Source organism: Nomascus leucogenys, chromosome 15, assembly GCF_006542625.1.
Source record: "Nomascus leucogenys isolate Asia chromosome 15, Asia_NLE_v1, whole genome shotgun sequence".
Lineage (NCBI taxonomy): Eukaryota > Metazoa > Chordata > Mammalia > Primates > Hylobatidae > Nomascus > Nomascus leucogenys.
The window spans coordinates 24,737,156-24,761,457 of record NC_044395.1 but is presented as its reverse complement, the minus strand read 5'-3'; the positions used below and the strand labels follow the sequence as shown (position 1 = coordinate 24,761,457).

Here is a 24,302-nt window from a genome sequence, read left to right as displayed (position 1 = left end):
CTCAGTAGTGTGAGGCCATTGGATATTATAACTCAAGCTTTTCATTTTCCCATCTTACAAGAACACTGATGTAGAAAGAAGTTCTGCCTTGATTCTTAGTAAGAGTTTATGTTGAGAGCAAACGTAAAATTACCAAAGTACTTTTCTTGGGTCATAGTGGGTTTGCAGCTCCTTTTGGATTATTTCCCATATACCATATTTTATTTTTTTTCCTGAATTCCTGTACAAGCATGGTAATATGTTGTTTACACACTCTTTTAGACTCTTAGTAAAAACAGACCTAAACAGGTAACTCTGTTTTAATTCTGATGCAATTATTCTTTGTAGTCTATCTGTCCATTTCACTTTTTAACAACGCTTTGGTCAAGCAGTTTTTAATTAGTTTCCTAAGTAAATTATTTAACACTTAAGAACAAGACATGCACCTATCCTCATTTGGTACAAGCAGCCTAAAGATATGATTGTGCAGATGAGCAACACATACCAGGTGGTGGCTGAGGATGTCAGAGAGAGTGGCATCCGAAGGAGAGATAAGATGAGGTCTGTCCGCGCTTTGATGGTGATATTGTGAATATTATTACCATACGGTGTCATTTAACTACCATCAGTTATTTTATAATTTCAAGATGTCTTATAGATACATTTTCTTTTGTATAAAATTACACATTTTTGGTCATCTTTTTCTGACAATTTCAGTTATATTTAACATAACCATGAGTGTATTTTGTTAACATGAATGATAATCATGTGCCTTCTGCTTTTAAAAAAAAATCATACATAGTCCTCCCTTATCCTCGAAGGATATGTTCCACCACCCACAGTGGATGCCTGGAACTGTGGCATACACATATGTACAAATGGTCCCCAATTTATGGTTGTTCACCTTAAGATTTTCAACTTCATGATGGTGCGAAGCCATATGCACTTGCTAGAAACTGTACTACAAGTACACAGATACCATTCAAGTGTTTTTCGCTTTCAGTACAATAAATTACATGAGATAATCAACCTTTATTATAAACTGGGCTTTGTGTTAGATGATGTTGCCCAAGTGTAACTTAATGTTAGTGTTCTGAGCACATTTAAGGTAGGTCAGGATAAGCTATGATATTCAGTATGTTTAAATGCATTTTCAACTGATGATATTTTCAACTTAAGATGGGTTTGTCAGGACATAACCCCATTGTAAGTCAAGGTGTATCTATACTACGTTTTTTCATTTCTCCTCAAGCCAGCTAACAGGCAGGTAGGGTCTACAGTGTGGATACACTGGACAAAGGGATAATGCACATCCTGGGTGCCACAGAGCAAGCGGGCAGTAGATTTTCTCATACTGCTCAGAATGGCACACAATTAAAAATGTATTAATTTATTATTTCTGGAATTGTTTATTTCTGGAATTTTGCATTTAATATTTTCAGGCCATAGTTGGCTGTGGGTAACTGAAACTGAGGAAAGTGAAATGTAGATAAAGGGGGACTATCGAATGTCCTCTTTGACTCATGAGTCTTCCCATACACTAGCTGCCTTAGAACCTATTACATCAGCACTTTGGATGTCATTTGCATTCCTTGTACTTTTCTAAAATTCCTCATTCCGTGAGTATTTACAGGTTTTGTAGGAATTGAAGATAATCTTTTTTAAGAGCTATTTGCTTAATGAATTTTTTAAAAAACACTAAATGGGAAACTAATCACTGGGAAATATTTGGATGAAGTCCTGGGATATGGGTTATATTTTCATTTAAAATGAGTGTAGAAGAGTTTCTTTGTCTTTAGACCAGTGGAAAGGAATGTTTTTGTGGATTTATTTTTTATTTGTTTCTGGTTTCTAAACAGAATTGAAGGTTATCTACTCTTGATGACATAGTATGGAAAGATTTTCATAAACTTTAAGAATTTTGACTTTGAGGAGCATTATCTTTCTTGTGACTGAATTTTTTTCTTCTTTTTTGAACTTAATCCCTTCAAATGTGTTAGACAAGTGGTCTGATTAGAGTTAATTCATATAGTTTTTATTACCCTTTATTTTTCTTAGTAGTACTTTATAACAAAACTCTTTTTATTCTTGATTATTGTTGGAGTTTGAGGGGTTTTTTTCCTGCCTTATTTCTCAACCAACTGAGAAACAGACAAAGGAGCCAAGCACATGGAGATCAAAATAGCAGCCCTTTCCATCCATAGAACTATTGGAGAGAAGGTGATTTAAGAGAACAGCATCAAGAGCTTAGTAATACTGAACTCCAGAATTAGATTTAACCATCCAGTCCCAGGCCATGCTAGAGAGCAAAGCACCCAAGTATTTTCTGCTTGTGGGCAGATCTCAAAGAGAAATGTGCAGTTGAAAAGGACCGGTCCTCACAGACTTACCCATCAGAGTCATCCTCAAGTGGGGAGGCAGAAGCTGCAGTGGAACTTGCGCAGGTGCAGCTCTGGTTGGGAAGCGAATCCAGAGGAGACTGCAGGAAAAGACCCGTCATCACTGAGAGGCTTGAGCTTCTTTGAATGTTGGAAGCAGCCCCAGTGGCAGTATCAGGGCTACAAGAACTTTGCCTATGGCTGAGGGCTCTGATAAACTCACCCTGTCACAGGGAGAAATAAAGACTAGCAGAGCAGCAGTTTTGTTCTCGTGAATGCCTGCATTCAAATTTGCAGGGGCCTATTTTTTTTTTTTACTGGTCGATTTTTCACTTGAGGATCGTCTAGAGATCAGCACACTGCTGCATGCCGTATTGGTTGTACTATGTAGATTATGGGAGAGTGAATGGTCCTGCTCTCAAGAAGCCCACATCCTGGTTCATAAATAAATGCTAAATTGTACTGTACAGACTATTTATGTTACAGAAGTTTGAAGGAATTGGAAAGCAAGAAAAACTGAACTAGTCCAAGAAGGCTTTATGGAAAAAATAAGCCTTGAGCTGGGCTTAGAACAATAGATTTGTTCTGGATAGGTGAGGCAGTAGTGCAAGACAACACTTAAGGCAAAGAGACATCTGTGCCCTCACTTTTGCTGTCCCTTCACCTTAAGTAGGAAATTAGATTACAGGGCCAGAGGAGGCCCTGTTTGTAGACAGAGCCTCGAAAACAAAACAAAGCAGAGGACCAGAGACTTGTGATTTGCAGCTGAGATTTTTTTTTTTTTTTTTAAGCAGAAGAGTGATGTCATTGAAAATTACTTTGGCAGGGAGGTACCTAAGGGATATTCAAGGAAGGAGATAAATTAAGAAACAAAAGTAATCTAAGCCTGGGGTAATAAATGCTTAGCCTAAGGGATTCTCATGGCCATGGGAATGAGAAAATTGAGAAGAGAAAAATAATCAAGAATTGATTAACTGGATGTTCAGGATGTATTAAATGAATGAAACAATTGAGAAATAGACAATGGTGTCTATGAGGTTTTAAGAATGCACTGTTGCAACAATGATAGCTGCTCTTAAGGGAAATTGGGAATGAGATACACTGTTGCTCATAGATGTGAAAATGGAAGCCAAGCAATGCATATGTTCTTCAAGACTGATAAGTTTTTCCATTTCTACTTCCTTTTTTAAGTCATTTGGGTGGATTTTATGGGAACCATATAGAATCTCTCTCTAGTGTGTGTGTGTGTGTGTGTGTGTGTGTGTGTGTGTGTGTGTGTGTGGTTTTTTTTGTTTGTTTTGAGATGGAGTCTCGCTCTGTCATACAGGCTGGAGTGCAGTGGTGTGATCTTGGCTCCCTGGCAACCTCCACCTCCCAGGTTCAAGGGATTATCCTGCCTCAGCCTCCCGAATAACTGGAATTACAGACACATGCTACCACGCCCGGCTAATTTTTTTGTGTTTTTAGCAGAGACAGGGTTTCACCATGTTGGCCAGGCTGGTGTTGAAGTCCTGACCTCAAGTGATCTGCCCGCCTTGGCTTCCCGAAGTGCTGGGATTACAGGCGTGAGCCACCATGCCCAGCCTCTCTAATGTGTTTAATATCCTTCCGTACTGGGTGTCTGATGTTCTGTCCACCTAGCATTTTCCTGCTCTGCTTCTGTTAATATCACCCCACCTAAGGAATGCCCCCCTCCATCTCCTTATGGCCTGACAGGGCAGCCAATCATGGCCCCACATACATCTGGCCACAGTAGTACGGCAAAGGGGTGAGTAACATGACTTCTACTGTGCTCATCAGATTCTCTGTCTCAGGAATTTGAACCTTGAATGGAGAACACAAGCTCAGAGAACATAGTGCTGAATCATCAGAGAGAGATAGTCTAGAAGCTCTGCAACTGAAACCCGGGGTTCAGTCCTCATCTCTGACCTGAAGGCTTGAATGTTGAGTTCTCTTTCTGACCCTGAGAGCTCCTTCGTTTTCTTCCAATAAATGTCCGAAGCCCTTTTTCAAAAGGCCTGTTTTTCTGCTGGTGAAGAAAAGAAAAAATTCATATGCATCTGTTATATCTTATTCTTTTTCCCTTTTAACTTTTATTTACCTATTGGTAGTTGCTTAGTATTTTTAGGAGCAAATATGATTTACAAAAAAAATGAGTTCTGATACAATTTCTTTTATGATTTGGATAGGAGAAGTAGTTGTTGTTTCTTCTTCTTTTTTTTTTTTTTGAGATGAAGTCTCCCTCTGTTGCCCAGGCTGGAGTGCAGTAGTACAATCACAGCTCACTGCAGCCTTGAACTTCCGGGCTCAAGTGATCCTCCTGCCTCAGCCTTCCAAGTAGCTACAATTACAGGCACGTGCCACTATGCCTGGCTAATTTTTTATTTTTTATGTTTGAGATACAGGATCTCCCTATGTTGCCCGGGCTGGTCTTTAACTCCTGGGCTCAAGCAGTCTTCCTGCCTCAGCCTCCTAAAGTGCTGGGATTATAGGTGCACGCCACTGCACCCAGCTGTTTTTCGTTCTTATTATTAAAATACCAACAGTTTACTTAATGGTTATGGAGGTAACTATATCATGGTGATAATTTTAATCTACCTTCCCCTCAGCCCCCACTTCCAGTAATGAGATTAATGTTAACAGTAAGAAATGGCAGAGATGGCCATGTTACTGGAGGAAGTATGAGCAGAAAATGTGTTTGGAACTTTTTTCATTTGCACTGCATGTTCCAATAATGCTACTTTCATTGATTTTTGTTGTCTTCCTTATTGGTTAATAATATTAGTTATTTTCTACCCAATATTCATATTTTAATGAATAAGTACACTAATATTAATGTACTTTTTCTACCCCATATTAATACTTTTCCACTTATGAGCTTTATTTTATATAAAGTCATTTATGTTTGACGATTTATTTTAAACATATGATCTTGATTACAGTTGAGATCTTTTTTCTTACAGTTAATGTTAAATATAAAGGTATATTTTTCCAGAAGTTACTTTGGGTGGATTGTATTCAGGGCTGGCTTCAAATATGGGCTAATGTTGGGACTTTCGGCATCTGCCTCTTCTCTGAAAAGTGGCATGGTTTCATGGACAGAAAGGAATTAGGAGAATGTCTAATGCTTTCAATAGTACTTTCTGGAATGGGCATGTCTCAGATGTTTACCAGGTTCTTGATACATTTGACCCTACGACTTTCTGTTAACCAGTGCTCCCTAGATCTACAGCAATTTATTTGTCTTTAATTTATACAGGCAATATTCTTAGCATTGTTTTGTGGTTTAAAGTTAGTCTTTAACACTTTCCAATTAGCACTCAGAAGAGTAGCTTTCTTCAAGAGAGCTCATGGCCTGTCTGACTTCCTAAATATAATAACTCTCAGATATTAGAGTTAATGCCTATTTGATTTTTTACTCTATTCTTTTACACTATGTGTATGAATTAGCTTTTGTTGTTGGTGGTGGTGGTGGTTGCTTCTTTTTTTAACACTCACAAATAATAGTTTTTGGTTAAAATTTTAATTTCAACGTTTTGGGGACAGTTGGGAAAATCTGATATAATAATCTTGCTTCCGTGGTGTTATCATTAGGATCAAAAAAAATTATAGGCCGGGCGTGGTGGCTCATGCCTGTAATCCAAGCACTTTGGGAGGCCGAGGTGGGCAGATCACATGAGGCCAGGAGTTTGAGACCAGCCTGGGCAACATGGTAAAACCCCATCTCTACTAAAAAATACAAAAATTAGCTGGGCGTAGTGGCTGGGGCTTGTAGTCCCAGCTACTTCGGAGGCTGAAGCTTGAGAATCACTTTGAAGCTGGGCGGTGGAGGTTGCACTGAGCTGAGATTGTGCCACTGTACTTCAGCCTGGGCAACACAGCGAGACTCTCAAAAAAAAAAAAAAAAGTGATTACATATTAAAGAGAGTGGTCCCAGGAAGTGAACTCAGATCACTGCTGGCAAAGATAATTGATGCCATACCCCCACATCAAAGCTTACTTATTTCACATTCATACGTCAGAAAAAGTACGAGCCCCTCTCAAATGGCTGAAGTTTCAAATATTAGACCTACCCTTGGCAAAGACAGATTTTAGCGTAATACTCCTAAAACTACACTGTCTTTTTTTTTTTTCTGTCATAAGTGTGCATTGTGCTCAGTCATTTATTGCAGTGACCCAAACAGAGCCCAGTCCAGCTGTTTGTATTTTCCCTGCAGTGGGAAGTGGACTAGGGCCATGTGACTAAGAAAGCCAGCCTGGGGGCTGTCTTTTCACCTACAGATGTTTTAATGTGCTTAACATTATCCAATACTAGCAACCGAGATAGTCTAAATACCACAGCAGGATCTGATTAGCTTTTTCAGATCACTGCCTTTATTTGCTGTTTGCAAAAAAGCTTAATCCAGTGCTAGAGATCAGGCTTCCTGCTGAGCCCTGGGGTAGTTTCTCTCGTTCTTTGTGTTCACAGTGGCAGGCATTAGTGAGCAGATTCCTCCTCCTCCTAAATTAAAGCTGTAAAGTAGTAACTATAGTAGCAAGGGATAAAGAGAAGGAAGAAAACCCAAGGGAAAAAAGAAGACTGTCTATTCATACCAAGTAGTTTCCTTGATATATACGAAAGAAAGAGTTTCTAATATGAATTCATAGATACTGACCTCAGTGTCTCTTCTAGTCAGTGCACAGCTATTAAGTTTTATTAGGTTTCAGTTGTAACTACTTTTTGTGGATGTATGTTACATTTTTCATATTTATCCTACTCAATCTCAGTTTTACCAGAAGAATTACATTTATTAGCCATAACAGTGGCCTTTCTCTTATTCCTTTCAGGCCTGATATCTTTTTTACTCAGAGATTTCAAAAAGAACTATCACCACCACCAAAAAAAAAAAAAAAAAAGATCTGTCTTCATTTCTGGGACATCCATTTGCTTACCCAAGATGTGACATTTGAATTCTGTGTAATTCACATTGTAATTTGCAATAAGCGATAATACTAGAGATGCTTTATCTTGATCCTTGATGGGTTTATGAAATGAGACCATCGCCTTAACTATTTCAATAATATTGCTATAGCCCTTAGCAGAAGAAAGACTAGGTCTTACTTTAGAAATTAGTTTGTCATTCAGAACCTAGTAATTATATTTAGTTCAAAAATATTTTCACTGATTTTTAAATTTCCTACCATTTTTGGAATGGCATACATCAGTAAAATATTGGAACTCTCTTGAGGAAATATCTGTAAACAAATGATGATCTGTAATATGGTACTTTATCTTTTAGTTTTCTTTCTGGAAACAATAATAATTTTCAGTTTTTAGTAGGCAGAAGGAGTGTTTTCAGTGCGGTAACTGAAAAATCTTAACCATGTAGATCTTATTTTGTAAATAGAGAGGATCTCATTTGCATTTGAGTAGGCACAATAAGGACAAGGCCAGGAGTCCCAAACTAGTGTTACTTTTTTCCAACTATTCACAAATGATCCTAATTGTGTGTAGCTTCTGTATTTGTGTATAAAAGGAGATTGATTTTGATTGTTTTGGATACTTTTTATATCTTTAGAATTCATGATCATATAATGAAAAAGTCTAGGCTCTGCATAAATCAGCCTATAGCAGAAAATTGTATGTAAAGAGCAGTTCTTTGCCTTCACTGTTTTAATTTGCACTGGAATGAAAAGGGAATGTGCATGCTTGTGTTCTACATCACATAAGTAAATAGTAGAACAGCTATAGATTTCCTTTTTCTTTAGTAGGGAAATATCCTTACAATACCTTATAGTATTTACATTTTGATTGATTTTTTTTGTTCATAATCAGAGGCCACTCAAGGTATAACTTAATGCAGCCCACAAAACCAAGTAGTCCACAATATTATAAATGCTGCAGCCTGAAACTTTGAAATAAATCTGGGATAACAAGTTTACTCACCAAAGGGGCTTATTTTTATATACTTCGTACACTACAAAAAGTCATAGTATTTATAATGTTACCTTGTTCCTGAGCTGAAATTTGAGTATTAACATCTTACAAATTTTATGAAATACAAATACTTTTAAACAGTTATGTTGTATATTAAAATACAATGAACGACTTTGCTTCTCTTTAATTACATGGTTAACTAGTATCCATAGTAAAAAAAAATTTACACTGCTGCTTGGCATACATAGGATAGATTATTCTGATGATTTTAAGTTGAAGTTAAATAATTCTGTCTAAACCTACAGTTTAGGTGACTCATTTTGCACAAAGTTAGAACTTGTGTTTTATCTACACTTTCAGTGAATTTTTAAAAATCAGTTCTATTTGTGATCTCAAGTCTTTTTTTTGCAATCGTATTTTCATCATCTCTTCTTTTTGTTTTCTTGTCTTGCAACAAATTAACAAATACTTAAAAATACAGATTTTCCACTATTTCCAGGGAAATAGTTTGACTATACCCTTCTGTCTCATGTCACCAGTAACTCATTTATTAAAGACAGGGATTACTGCAATAGTTAATTGCTACTTTGACACACTTCATTTTCTTTAATAAAAATGAAAAGCTAATAGACTAGAGTATAGCCTCAACTTTTTGGAAACATGCAACTTTTACTACTTTAAAATATAATTGGTTTCTTTGTTTCATGTATTAAAAACAAGGAGGAAAAGCTGAAGTCTGCCCAAGCCAGGTGTTTCTTGTTGGCAGCCTGCTCTCTAATGACTCCGCTCTCATAGAGCAGCTGCCTACTAGTCAGCTTTGTATGGCCTATTGTTGCTGCACACCCCTCGTTAATACACATGCTGCCCGGGGCAGACCCTGCGAATGACATCAACTTGCTTATCTTAGAAACCTACGAACCTGACGCAGGGTGCTGAGGTTGTCTTGCATCTGCCCGGCCAACTAATTGTAAGCTTTCTGGCCTATGATTGGCTGTTATTCCACTCAGTAATAGGTTAAGCAAAGACATTGCCATTCCATCTGTTCAACCATTCATTGTTCTTCTTGCCTGCCTGGAAGTCTGCAGCTAAAATTGTGTTAAGGAGTTTACTGCTGAAGCTGCTACAGAAACCAATGTCTTTGTATTTTCCTGCTAACGTGAGTATTTGTGCTACTTTAATGCCTTGGAAGTTAAACTTTGCTAAATATTCAGAGTATAATTTGAACTCTGTGAAAGAAAGCACCTCCAATGAAAGTCTACAAATTATTACATAGTGCCAACATACCAGAAAATTAAGTTATTTTTGTAAAATATGTCTGCGAAGCAGATTTTTACACTTTTCTAGTCTAGAGTTATGTAAATAATTACTTATAGCTTCATGAACATTTATAAGGCATTAGGCATAGCATATAATCATTTGGAGCTTAAAGTCAAGTTATAATAAATGTTCCGATATTTTTGCTAAATGGTGGATTTAAATCTTATCTTGTCAAAGTCTCAAGTTTCTTAAGATATCACTGTCATACCTAGGTGCTATAAAATGATAAGATTTGATAGAGCTTTCTGTTGTCTTAAAAGTCTAGCTTGGGGAGATGGATTGATGTAGGTAGATGTTTCAACTTGTTTTAGATGCGATGATTAAGCATTCAGTTGCTTTGTCAGCAATCTCAGTATTCATGTATAGTTTCTAATTTCTTCACTCTCACCTTTCTTCTCCCTTACATTAGTTTCAGACATTAGATTGAAGATGTCATTCCAAGAACTATTTTCTTCAAGAGTTCTGTAAAGGGGAAGGGAGGAAGAAACAAAGACTTGCATCTATCAGTTGGGAGGGAAAGAAAGCGCATAACGGGTTAAAAAGAGGTTTTCATTTCGACCACATGCCCTATTGTGCGAACATATGCATAAGTCTATTGAAAGTTTTCCGAAGATGGGCAGGCCACCAGTTGCTGGTCTCCTGCAGTTCCAGTAGACATCTGTTGCCCCAGAGCATTAACCAATCTGTTCAAAGGGACATCCCTCCTTTGTTAGCTAGAGGGATGCGGACAACAGCACTCACTCAAATACAATGGTAATTAAATACACAGAGACCACAGCAGTAGGTATTTATTACATATTCATTATTTTATTTTTATTGTTCTCATAGTATTACCATTTGGATAACAACCAGAACCCACTTTTATGGCATTGTAACTTTACATTACAAACAAATAAATCGGCTTAACAAGTTTATGGTCTAATATTCCTAATTAATATCAGGCTCTTTAGAATAGAAAAAGGATTTTTTTTTAAATCTGATTTGAGATGAAGAGATATCCAAGTTAACTAATGAGAACTTTCCGAAAATTTGGTCACTGGATGGATGAATTTCAGTGTGTGCAATAAATTTCTAGTGAATAGCCATTATATTGTAAACCTGCAATCAGCTAATACAAAGTTTCTTTTTGATAATTAAAAGAATTGGCTACACTTCATCATCATCTACAAAATTAGCATGAACATTTCTTTTTCAACAAATAATATTATTTAATTTTCAACTTGCCTTTTAGCAAGAAAAATTGAGTTTCCAATACAGTATCTGGAAGGAATTTATAGATTTATAATTATAGAAATCTTCACAAATCACTATATATTTGCCCAGTTCCTTTTGTGTTCAAGAATATAGTGTCTTAAGGTCAATTACAATGGAGCCCTGATAATACAGTTTAAAAATTAGCTGTATTTCTTGGAGTTTTTTGGTAACTATGGGAGTAAAAACTGATCTACTTTGTGAAACTTGGACTATGCTGCTTCATGAAATGAGCAAAATTACCCTTATTAGTTAATATTTCATTGATTAAATTTAAGATGGTTTATATGAGTTTACATTTTAGTAAATGCAAACTTAAAAGTCTAATAATTTTTTAAGAAATGAAAAGTATTTTCTACTTTACATGTAATAATACATTTTGTGCTGTTAATGGTCTTTCTCGTTCTTTTAAAAGTTGTATTAATCATTTTTAAAGAACTGAACGAAAATAAAGATTATATACCATTCTTAAATTTCTCATAGTAATTTCTTGTAAATTTTACATATTTCATTATATTAACAAATACTTCAGCCTATTTAAATACCTTGTTTTTAAATCTTTATCATGTAGCTTTTCATTGAATGATTTCAAGATATTGCCAAATTCTGGGTTGTTTTTAGGTGCCCTATTAAGTAAGGGCAATCGTTTGCTAATTACAAGTGGGTAAGGAAGCATTCTAGAGATCAAAGTTTTAAAAACCAAATCTTTACCATTTGGATCAATACAAATCAGGTTATTTCAAATTTGTAGTATGCTTATAGGCCTAGAAATTGAACTCGTTTGTCCCTATTTGTACTGTTTCTATTTAGCCTCTTGTTTTGCAAGGACTAAAAATCATTTAACTGCTTGTTTAGTACACGATGACATTGGATAACCTTCTCTGAGCTAACCAGTGAAATCTAGAAGATGAAGAGAGGCCTGTCAGTGTGAAAAAAGTTCAACCAGAATATTTTAAGACAAGACTTATTTGCCTAAAAAAATTGGATGTTAATTTCTTTTTAAGTAGGTTAGGCTTACATTTATCCTTAGCATTAAAAAGTCAGCCTAATTATTGTAAACTTTTTACTTAAAATTATGTGCAAATTACATAAATTATCACATGTTAAAAATATGTGGTATTCACTAAATACATTGGTATACAAATGAGGTTTGTGTGATTTAGTTATTAAAAAAACTGAAAATCCTATTTTCCCCCTTGTATCATGATAGCCATATAATAAAATTACATGGTATAGTAGGTTTAGGTAGTATCACTGACACTTTTTTAAAATATTAGATAGAAGATATAGAAAGATTTAAATACCTTTTAGAGTGATTGATTTTCAGTTTAAAAACTTAGCAGTATCTGATTTTGTTACTTTGAAAAATGTGAAAATTAAGAATAATTTCACTTATCCTTTAAGCAGAACATTTCGTTCTAATATTTGTCATTGTTTGTATTTTTCATAAGGTATTCATCTTGTCTGATGTAAAAAAACAAAAAAAAAGCAAACCCCAGACTGCTCAATATTAAATAATATTTCCTAGGTCAATTCAGGGATTTGGTCAGCAAGTCATTATCTTGAAGAATTATCTCACAACAGCACTTACACAAAACCCAAACTTTTCAGGGGAGATCAAAAATGTTGCCCATTAAATGCACTTCCTGCAGTCAGAGCAGATTGTGGGGTTTACAGAACAATGATGTCGGAGCTTCCAGATTGGTTTGGCAGCTGCATTGTTCTCAGAGGGTAAACCAGACGCACTTAAGTCCCGGTCTCTTTTATAGGCTTTTGTTCATACCAAATTATTCTTTCACTGTGCTAGCATTCATGATGGCATGTTAAAGGCGTGCAGCTTAGCAACCAGCTTCTGGTTGCCAAGCAGCCCAGCTTCCAATAGGTTTTCCTCATTTAAGATACTTTCGGTGGGAGCGCCACGAAGGCCATGGTGTGGACTTTTCTTTTAACTGTATCCCTTTATTAGGATGCTGCTGTGATTTGTTACTTGCATTATGGTGTTAGTATATTACAGTAGTTAATAAATCACAGGGTGTAAAAATCTGTTTTTAAAATTCCTTCCTTCAATTCTAAATAATTGGGCTCATGCTTATCCATATTAATTGGAAAAAATTGAAGTGGGTACAACTTCATAATGAAGCAGATGTATATAGAGCTCTCCTAAGGGATATTTCTTTTTATGAGTTGGGCAATCCGGAGCTAGGGGAATTGATTTTTCTTTAAAACTAATGAATCCTGTATTAGTAGAACAATGGTATTAAAGTTGTCTGTCTTCTCAGGGAATAGGCCCTGAGGAAACTCCTGTAGAAGTGTGTAGGAGCTCTACACTGAAGGAATGTTAAGTGTGTTATCAAGCTGAAGATTCCATGTTCTCTTCTCTAGTATTTACCGTAGTTAATAAAATGTATTTCATTACTTGACTCTCTAATTAAAGTTTACCAGGTATGCTTTCAAATTTGTGACTTCTCAGAAAATCACTTAGCATTTTCTTTTAACATTTATATAATAGCTATTTTCTGGTATAAATATGATGTTGAAGAGCTTTAGAAACATTTTCTCAGTTTTCTTTTTCAGGTTAGTTTTAAGTAGGTGTTCTATGGCAGTCTGAAATTCAACTATCGCTGGCTTGCTAATGCTGTATCTGCGTAGAATACTAGAATTGCCTCAACAAGTAAATCATGAGGCCAGGCGTGGTGGCTCACACCTGTAATCCCAGCACTTTGGGAGGCCAAGGCAGGCAGATCACTTGAGGTCAGGAGTTTGAGACCAGCATGGCCAACGTGGCGAAACTTTGTCTCTACTAAAAATATAAAAATTAGCCGAGCGTGGTGGCACTCACCTGTAATCCCAGCTACTCAGGAGGCTGAGGCAGGAGAATCACTTGAATATGGGAGGCAGAGTTTGTAGTGAGCTGAGATTACACCACTGCACCCCAGCCTGGGCAACAGAGTGAGACTCCTGTCTCAAAAAAAAAAAAAAAGTAAATCTTCGATGTGGATATAGTTCTTACAATGAAGTACCAGAGAAAATAGTTTTATTTTCCTAACCCATTCCTAGTAGAGAAATAACATTTCCAGTAGTCTTTAAGGAAAAATAGTAAAATGGCAAAAAACAAACCAATTTTAAATAGTAAAAGTATTCTTACATGGTGAAAAATAGGAAAAAATATCACTTTTTAACCAAATGCAGATTAATGGCTAGTTAATCTGATATCATACAGGAGCATTTTCTGCCATAAAATTCAAGAAACTGAGATAACATTATTTATTTAAAATGCCTAATTGTTTGCTGCTAATTTTATGTGAGATATCATCTCTGCTTTCCATAAGTGCAGATAGAATAAAACTTTTATTTTTCTCCTGGAATGAAATAGACTGTTGTTTCCCTGGCACTTAATAAGGATAGCATAATGCTAGAAATTATATTATGTTACCATGTTCCATAGTCAAAAAATCATGATTACTAGGGCAAAACCCTGTTCATCTCTAAGAAGAATTTAACTCACCTTGTAATTATTTAATTCCCTTCTGGCTATCTTAGAATATCATTGCAGTATCTATATTATTTTTGAAAGTTCTTTAGATTGCTGTTAAGCTTCATCCAGATTAATAATGATTTTTCAAGTATAAGTGAATGGCTTCTTTCTATGTGGCTTTCTCTTTAAAAGAATATTTATAGATACTTATGAATTCTGTTAAAAATGTAAATAACCTGTCATGCATATTAAAAACATACTTTTTGATAATATTCTATGTGTCACTCTAGAATTATAAGCCATCCTAAAAGTAGAAAAATCTGATCCATCGAGATTGAGAAGGAGTATGATATAGTGGGAAAAGCATGGCTTTTAGAATCAGACGAAACTGGGTAAAAAATACAGTTCTACTACTTGTTTACTTTGTTGCCTTGGAGGAATTACATCGCCTTTCTAATTTATAACTTCTTCATCTGAAAAATGGCAGATGATACTCTCTTGGCAAGGGTGTTAGGAGGGAGAGGAGGATGTAGACAAAATATAAAGTATTAATAGATATTCAGTAGTTGAGTAATTCTCTTCTGACTTCTCCATTGAGACAGAAATCAAGCCATAACTATGATATTCTAAATATTTTACATTTTTCTCTAGGAATACGGGGTGCTTTGCATTCAGGAATACAGAAAAAACAGCAAAGTGGAGTCAAGTACACGTAACAGCTTCATGGGCTTGAAGGATCACCTAGGGCATGACCTCGGCCACCTTTATGTGGAGAGCACTGACCCACAGTTAAGTCCAGCTGTACCTTGGTCAACAGTAGAAAAACCAAGTATGGATACCGTTAATGCGGGGAAGGATGAAAAAGAGGTGTCTGAAGAGAATGCAAGCTCTGGTGACTCTGAAGAAAACACAAATTCTGATCATGAGTCAGAACAATTGGGTAGCATTTCAGTAGAGCCAGGCTTGATAACTAAGACTCACAGACAGCTCTGCAGGTCTCCCTGTTTAGAGCCTCACATACTCAAGCGCAATGAAATTTTGCAAGACTTTAAACCTGAAGAGTCCCAGACTACATCCAAGGAAGCAAAGAAACCACCTGATGTGGTGCGAGAATACCAAACAAAACTGGAGTTTGCACTTAAGTTAGGTTATTCTGAAGAACAGGTTCAGCTTGTACTAAACAAACTCGGTACTGATGCTTTAATCAATGATATTTTGGGAGAACTTGTCAAACTTGGAAATAAAAGTGAGGCTGATCAAACGGTTAGTACAATTAACACTATAACACGGGAAGCTTCTTCCCTGGAATCTCAGAGGTCTGAATCTCCAATGCAAGAGATTGTAACAGATGACGGTGAAAATCTGAGACCAATAGTTATTGATGGCAGCAATGTGGCAATGAGGTAAGTGGAAAAATCGTTACTGAAAATTACTACCAAATAATCTTTAAAAGTTATTTCTAATTTTGTGGCTCTTTTCCTTCTCACGGTCATTAAAGTCAACATTCTTCTGCATCCTGATGTTAACATTAGAAAACATTAGTTTTCCATCTCTCTTCTTTCAGGACACTCAGCCATCTTTACTTGATTTATCCCTGTATAGAGACCCATTTTTCTCAGATATGTCTTTTTTGTCCTCATCTGGCTAAATTTCTATGGTATAAAAATTAGTGTGTGTTTCTGGTTTAGTATTAATCAGTAGTTTTAAGTGAATAATTTGACATGATGATAATCAACAATTTTAGAATCTAGTCAAATGGTCTATTTCTTTAGGAAGTTAAATAACCCTAATTCTTCTAGAAAATAAACTATGTATTTTATTGATTTGAGAAAAAAACAAAGCTGTAGTTTGAATTGTTTTTAATTTGAGTTGTTTCCATTCAAGAAATGCAAATCAGAAATAATTCTTAAGGAACTGGGGGGAAGAAAAGCAAAACTTTCAGTGATAATTTTTTTGGCCAGGCAGGGTGGCTCACACTTGTAATCCCAACACTTTGAGAGGTCAAGGTGGAAGGATCATTTGAGGCCAGGAGTTTGAGACCAGCCTGAGCAACATAGGGAACACCTCTACCTATACCTATATATATATTTTAAAATAAAATTTTAAAAGAAATTTTTTTGGTAATTTTGATGGCTCAATATTTAAAGCACATCTAAATTCAATCAGCTTATTGGTAACTGCTCACAATGTTCAGAGCGCTGTGAAGATAAAAAGATATGTGGATAAAAGCATCAGTTCTTCTTCTGGAGAGCTTAGAGTTTCGTTTGCAGTTTCTCAGAAGGTGACCTGAGGATGCCTACCACAGAATCATCTGAGGGACTTGTTGAAAATGCAGATTCTATATCAGTGCTGTCCAAGGGAAATACAATGCAAACCATGTATGTCATATTCAATTTTCTAGTACCTACATTAAAAAGTAAAAAGAAACAGGTAAAATTAATGTGACTAATGTATTTTGTTTAGGCTAACATGTCTAAAATATCTTGCTGACATGTAATCAACTTTAAAAAGTTGTTAATGAGAGAGTTTACATTATTATTTTTTATTTTAGACAAGGTCTCACTCTGTCACCCAGACTGGAGTGCAGTGGCACGCTCTCGGCTTACTGCAACCTCTGCCCCCAAGTTCAAGCAATTCTCTTGCCTCAGCCTCCCTGAGTAGCTGGGACTCCAGGCGCATGCCACCATGCCTGGCTAATTTTTGTATTTTTTAGTAGAGCCTGTTTTTCACCATGTTAGCCATTCTGGTCTCAAATTCCTGACCTCAAATGATCTGCCCGCCTCGGCCCCGCAAGTGCTGGGATTACAGGTGTGAGTCACCACTCCTGGCCTGCATTATTCTTTTGATTTTAAGTCTTTGAAATCTGGTGTATATCTTATAGCACATCTCAATTCAGAATAGCTATATTTCAGGTGCTCAGTATCCTGATGTAGCTGTTGACTACTATATTGGACAATGCACTTCTAGAGCCCCATGGAGACCTACCAAGTCAGGTGCAAAGTGTAACTCAGGCATCACTTTGTAAGTAGTATGCCTTCCAATAATGATGTATGCCGAAATTAGGGAACTACTGTTTTCTGTAGGTGACAGCAAGTTCTTTCACATAGACTATGAGGAGAACCAACCTATAATCCTCTAAATAGCTTTTTCGGGTGGAGGACGTATTTTCTTTCTTTCATTTATAAGCAAATGCAACAAGATTTGAATTACTTGCCAAGACAAAATGGAATTCAAACCCAAATATGTCTGACTTAAAAGCCTATATTCTTCATCATATAAAATAGAGAAAAACTAAGTTGAAAAGGTTAAAGCCAGATCTTACTAGAGAATTTAAAGCTGGCTCTGTAATCCAAGGGTAATTGAAGGGTTTTCAGTAGAGGAATGTCAAGAGTAGAGTTGTGCCTTATACTGATAATTTTTACAGTGATGTATGGGAGGTAGGAGATCAGTTTGGATGCAAACAACCCTTTCTAATGGAGTAGAAAGAATCTCGCCAAGTGTCATAGAGGTATGGAATGTGCATAGGGCTTTGAGAAGGGCTTCAGTAAGATTACCTCTCTATTGTTTGATCTTGCCCAAACTTGACCACAAAATGATCTTTCTCTTGTAATAATCCAGAATGTCTGAATGATTACCTTAGTGATAATATGTAAGACCACAAGCCATAAAATTGCCAAAGGAGGGAATAGTGAAGGAAGGTCATAGATCCCTGAGGAACACCTACAACCATGGCTGTATACCAGAATTACCAGAGGAGTTATTTAAAAATACATCTTCTAGCATTCTACTCTTATGGAATATAGAATCAGTCTGTATCCACATGTACCCTCTAGTTTAAATTCATGTATTTTCTTAAATGAATCCATTGCTTTCTAGATGTTTCCCTGGTTTTAGGTTCAGATGACTTGTCGTTAAGAAAATACAAGTAAGGCCGGGCACAGTGGCTCATGCCTGTAATTCCAGCACTTTGGGAGGCCGAGGCAGGTGGATCACTTGAGGCCAGGAGTTCAAGACCAGCCTGGGCAACACGGCAAAATCCCATCTCTACTAAAAATACAAAAATGAGCTGGATATGGTGGTGCATGCCTACGTGGGCGGCTGAGGTGGAAGGATGGAACGAGCCTGGAAGGCGGAGGCTGCAGTGAGCTGAGATCACATCACTGCACTCCAGCTTGGGCGACAGAGTGAGACTCCATCTCAAAAACAACAACAAATTCTAGTGAGCTATCCAGAGTGAGAATGTGATAAATTGATGTTAGACCCCTTTGGTACCTGAAAGTGTTTGAGTTCTTCAGTATTCTTCCATGACCCTAGTCATCTGACTTCATTAAAATTAACTAAATCTCCATATCCCTTTTCACCTTCTTCCAGATTTTATATAAAATAAGAATGATGAAAGAAAAAGCCCAGAGCTTCATGGCTACCTCCACATCATGCCATAGCACACATTCTTCTGTTGAGTGTTAGAATGGAAGCTGACCACACCAGTCTTGTGTTTTTGATATGAACAGACGGTTGAAACTTTTCCCTCCTTTATCATGGCAAGTCCTACCTTTTGGGTAGTGAACCCAGGTTTCTGGGATTAGATTAAATCTCTCCCCTGACTGATGGGTAGGCCTTATTTTTGCATGTTTGTGTGGAGTATTAGGATAAATGTTTTGTTTGCTAATAATCTCAGGTGAACCACTTTTGCCAATGGGATCCGTGCTTGTATTGCCTCTCTGTTAGTGATAGGGAGCTACCAGAAGAATTTAAGCAAGGAAAAAAGTGGCATAATAACATTTGCCTTTAGGAAAAAATCACTCTATAGAGAAATGTAGAGAATGGATTTGAGCACTAAGATTGGAGACAAAGAGACCCACTGATGTTTGCAAATATATGCAAAAGTTAAATTGTGGACAACTCCTGGAAAAAGATGCACCAAGAACATCATTGGTTTTGTATACCAATCAAATGACACAGAATAGAGAAATAAAGTAACCATTTGCTTGAGAGTTTATACTCAGTCCCCCAAAGAGTCATATTGGAAAACAGCTGGTGTTAGTGCACATCTGATTGTTAACTGGGGTATTAAAAAAAGCACTGCAGGTAAATCACTGAAGTAGTTTTCTTAAAGTTTGAACAGAAATCAGATATAGATTATACAGTCAGAATATGAACAGAGAAAATATATTAAGCTGTGATAACTTTCCTCTGTATCAAGAAAATGAACTAAGCCCATATATTTATGAAATACAAGCAGAGTTTAGCAAATTTAGGTATAATCAGGATTTAAACTTCTGATTAATCTTTTAAAAAGTACAAAGCCTTTGTTATATCTAATCTTTGCGAAGCTGTATGAACTTGAGAACCCTTTTTGATATAAATTTGAATACTGAAGGCTTTCTTGCCTAGGCTCTAAAATTTGCCTTCAATTGTTTGGTTGGTTTTGCCCTCCTGTTGCCTGTGTATCATGTAAGTACAGCACTGATTTATAGTTAAAAAAATCATCCTGTACACCTAGTCCAAATGTATGGTTTAGACTACAGATGAGACTAAAAATTGCCAGAATTCATACAAATTTGTTTTTGGCTCTCTCAACAAAACTATATCAAAATTATGTGCAGTAGAACTGCATGAAATTTGTCTAGCCCAAATTGAGATAAGCTGCAAATATAAACTACATATCACATTTCAGAGACTTCGTACAAAAATATGTAAACTATTTGAATAACTTTTATGTTGATTGTGGATTTAAAGAATTTGATATATTGAGTTAAATGAAATACATACTAAAATTAATTCCAGCTGCTTTTTACTTTTTTAATGTGCTATGCCAGTGATTTAAAACTATATATGTGGCTTACATTATATTTCTATTGAATAGCCTCTCAGTAGACTGTTTTGTAAGCCACAGTTTACTAGAAGTAACATTCATTAAAGGATAGCTTAAATTCCCTCTAGGTGAGTGTCACAGGTATTACTTCATTTGGCAGTGCCCCATTTCTCTTACTGTTTTTAAAGAAAATCCTTAGAGCCTATGAAAAGAATCAAAGAATCAGAGCTAGCTTTTTGTTGTTGTTTAATTATATCATTGTGGAGCCTGACAAAGACAGATATTAGAGTTAGATTCCATTGCACCTCTTTATAATTCTAAGTACATAATTCTAGTTGTCATCAATATCATGTACTTTAATAGACCAGTCAGCAGTAAACTTTCCTATTATCTCAAGTGTGCTTATTTAAACTCTAACCTAAAAATTGGCAACCTGAGTAATCCTATTACATAGAAATAAAGTTAATCACAGATCTTCACCTAACTAGTGTTACCAGTTATACAAAATGGGGAAAAGTGATTAAAGTCCATGTTTTCTACTTTCGTTAATAAGACCTTTTTACATCTACTAAACAGATTTGCTTCATTATCTTTAGACTGGATCTTGACCAGCTAGATGTTGCCTCAAATTGTAGACCTCATATAGTGAAGGAAATCTTTTTTCCTTTCCTTTTTCCTTAGCCCTTTCAATTCTCAAAGCTACCTCTCTCAACTGTACTACTGTTAAGCTGATGACCAACTGAAGGGTAATAATTACTTCATAATAGACTTCCATAGTAATTTTGGTGTTAAATATTTTTGTTGTCCTAAATCGATGACTTCCAGGCTTCTATTTTCCTTTAAAGCAGTACAATCCTGCAAATCTCTTCATGGAAGCCCAATATTTAAAATCAAGCAATAGCAGAGTTCTGTTTGAACTGGGAAGGATGTACAGGGTTGTGTTCCCACTTAAAAATTCCCTTCTCTACTCCCCAGAAGTCCTGCCATGCCATAGAATTTCTGTTTGGAACACAGCTTGATAAGCATTGATTTAAATGATCTATAACAAGGGACATGGATTTAGTTTTCTGGTGGTATGTTTAATATTTAGCATCCTGTGAATGAGATTTAGCTTCAGAATGATTTTGGTATATTGGAAAAGAGATCAGCGACAATAATGTTGAGTAGCTATAAGAATAACAAAATAGGCATGCATAAATAGTTATGAGCCTTCAATACAAAAGAAAAAACTCCAGATCCCCATGAGATGAATTATAGATTCTCAAATAAATATGAAATTTAATTGGACTACAATGAGAGAAAGTAAAATATCCTGTTTCTACGTTTCTGTATTTTCCTATTGAAGATGAGAGGCAGCTGCACTTCTTCCCCCTGCTTAAGGACTACGGAATAGATGTAAGAGAATTTAACAATCATTAAACATTGAAAAATATATCAGTGAAGAAGGTCTTAAAGTCATTTTTTTTAGAGTCCTTTAAAATTAAAATCTATTTTCATGTATCCAAGATGGTTTCTGTAAAATCAGGCCTAAAATATGAGAAAAAAATAAAATTAATTCACCAAATATTTGAAGAGTACCTGGACTTTATATTAATAATTTAATGTTCTATAAATATTTATTAATATTATAATTATTCTGTGATTAAAATGTATATTCTTTCTCTAATATAATTAACTATTTCTAAACTGGAAGGATTTTGATACTAAAGATTCAAGTATGATTTTCTAGTTTAAAAAGATTATTTTTAAAAACACACACACATATATGTATATGTATATGTGTATGTGTATATATGTATAAAGACAGGGTCTTGCTGTGTTGTCCAGGCTGGTTGAACTCCTGGGCTCAAGCAGTCCTCCCACCTAAGCCTCCCACAAGTGCCAGGATTACAGGCGTGAGCCACCGTGCCCAGCCTAAAAAGATACCTTTATATTTCCATTCTAGTCACTTCATGGACAAACCCTGCTAACTTGTGTCCTTATCATAATAGGTAGGTTAATCTAATTACCCATTAAAGTAATAGAAGTTTTATAATCATACTTATTTTTCTAGTGGAGGGTATCTTATGCAAGTACATCTTAGAATATAGCAAACTTACAGGTCAAGTTTTTAATTTAAATAAAAGATGATATATAGAAGGTTATAGAAAATCAGTTGCATGTCCTTTTGAATCCCATAATTAACTTGATCTTTTGTTTGGTTTCTTTTTAAAACACTGTTTAGTGATCTCTACACATCATGCATTTTGCTCTAAAAGTCACAGTTTAGTATTGTGAGATTAAAGCTATTAAATAAAGATGTATTTTATTGGTTTCATTTTGATTCCAAAACAAGCTTTTTTCCATTTTCTAAACATTAAGACTGAGAGGACATGAGAAAGTAAAGAAACTAGCATGTGTTGAAGACTTCGATGTGCCAGGCACTTGGCTAGGTTTATCACCTTATTCAGTTCTCACAATGCTATAAGGTAGGTGAGGTTATTTTCACTTTAAAGATGAGAAATTAAGATTCAGAATAAGAATCCCAAGCTCACACAGAAAAGTGGTAAAGAAAAGATTTAAACTCCTGTCAAATTCCAGAGGCTATGTTATTTTCAGTATCTTCAAGAGCCATTTCTGTTTGGAGTACTGAAATGTGCCATTCTAGGTACTTTGTATCATTAGATTTTAGATGATTTGTGAAAAAGACTTTTTAAGAATAGGTCTTCTTTAATCATGTAAATAATATACGTATTATATAAGTTTTAGAAATAAAGATCACCCGTAACTTCCAAGGTTTTTAACAAGCATTATATAATATGCAAATTGTAGTAAAATCAAATTTGAGGAAATAAAAAGATAACCGAAAAGAGGTTCCTTTGTTCTTTTCTTCACTGCCATATAAAGTATTAAAAAGAGGCAGTCTCTTTTTATAGACGCCTTCATTCTCTTTTTAGGTTTTTCCATGTTTTTCAATTACTCCCCGTGTCTATCATTGGAAGGTAACAGTTATAATTCTAAAATAACCCTTCCTGTTCTGTGGTTAACCTAGTTAATGGTATCTGTATATATACCTAAAGAAAACATTAATATGTAACATTATGGTTTTTTAGATATGGCAGATCTAAAAGTGGTTGTCCCATCATCTTCCCTTCTAGGCCCCAGACTGAGGCACATTGCATTACAATATGTGGTCCCTTGAATTTTTCTCTGCATTACAAAACCCACCTCTATTATCTATTAACCATTGTAGGTGGCTAATGTAGTGCCATTAATAAACAAGCATAATTCTCTGGTGGCAGTTCATATGGTGTTACAGGATACAAGATATTATTTTGACTTCTTAGGTCCTTCTGTTGAGGACAGAAAAGTAGAATTTATGTGCTTTTCCAATATATTAGTCTTGAGTAGAGATAATCTTGTTAGAGCTATGAGACAAAGTGAATTTACAGAAAAATGAAAAATTATAATAGTGAAAGCCTTATGAAGCATATGTTTGTTAAGATAATTTATGTTCATTTAGCTCACCCTAATTTCCAATTGTCTAGTTCATAAGGAGTTGCATTTACTTGAAACTGAGTAGGCATTTTTGGATAGAAGTAATGAGGTTTCAATTATCCCAGTCCAAAGTGTAGTAGTCCTTTTCAGAGCTTGGTCTGCAGATTAATTGCATCTTATCATCCAATATGAGCTCTACAACAAATTGCAGAATTGGCGCGGGGGGGAGTTGCAGTGACTCTAGTAAATCAGCATCTCATATCCTATGTGGGATTTTAGTTGCCACTGATGTTAGGATGCCTCTGTTCTTCAAAATGTGGCCCATAGCATGGAAGATCCCGAGCACATACTTACTCTTGATATAAACAAGCACATACTCACCAGCTCAAGTGCCCTGTCTCCTAGAATCTTCCAAATACCCAGAGTACAGAATGTGATGGCCCTTAGGTTACACAGCAGGTCCCTTCACAACAAATTAACAGCAGTAAGAAACAAGAGAGAGGCATGTTCTTCGAACAGAGGACCTATTGGCTCAGGAATCTCAGACGAAAAAGAAAAGGTAGAAGGTGATTGAGAGAAACCCATAACTTGTTGTTTTTGTTTTGTTTTGTTTTGTTTTGTTTTGTTTTGTTTTGTTTTTGAGATGGAGTCTCCCTCTGTCGCCCAGGCTGCAGTGCTGTGGTGCGATCTCGG

General features: G+C 35.8%; 1 protein-coding gene across 1 annotated transcript in view; it reads left to right on the top strand.

Moving 5' to 3' along the window:
• Positions 1-24,302, top strand: part of ZC3H12C (zinc finger CCCH-type containing 12C) — a 78,421-nt gene that overhangs the window by 28,091 nt on the left and 26,028 nt on the right. The window contains exon 2 of the mRNA XM_030828629.1: positions 14,969-15,720. Coding sequence (XP_030684489.1) covers positions 14,969-15,720 — 752 coding nt within the window. The remainder of the gene's footprint in view (positions 1-14,968; positions 15,721-24,302) is intronic.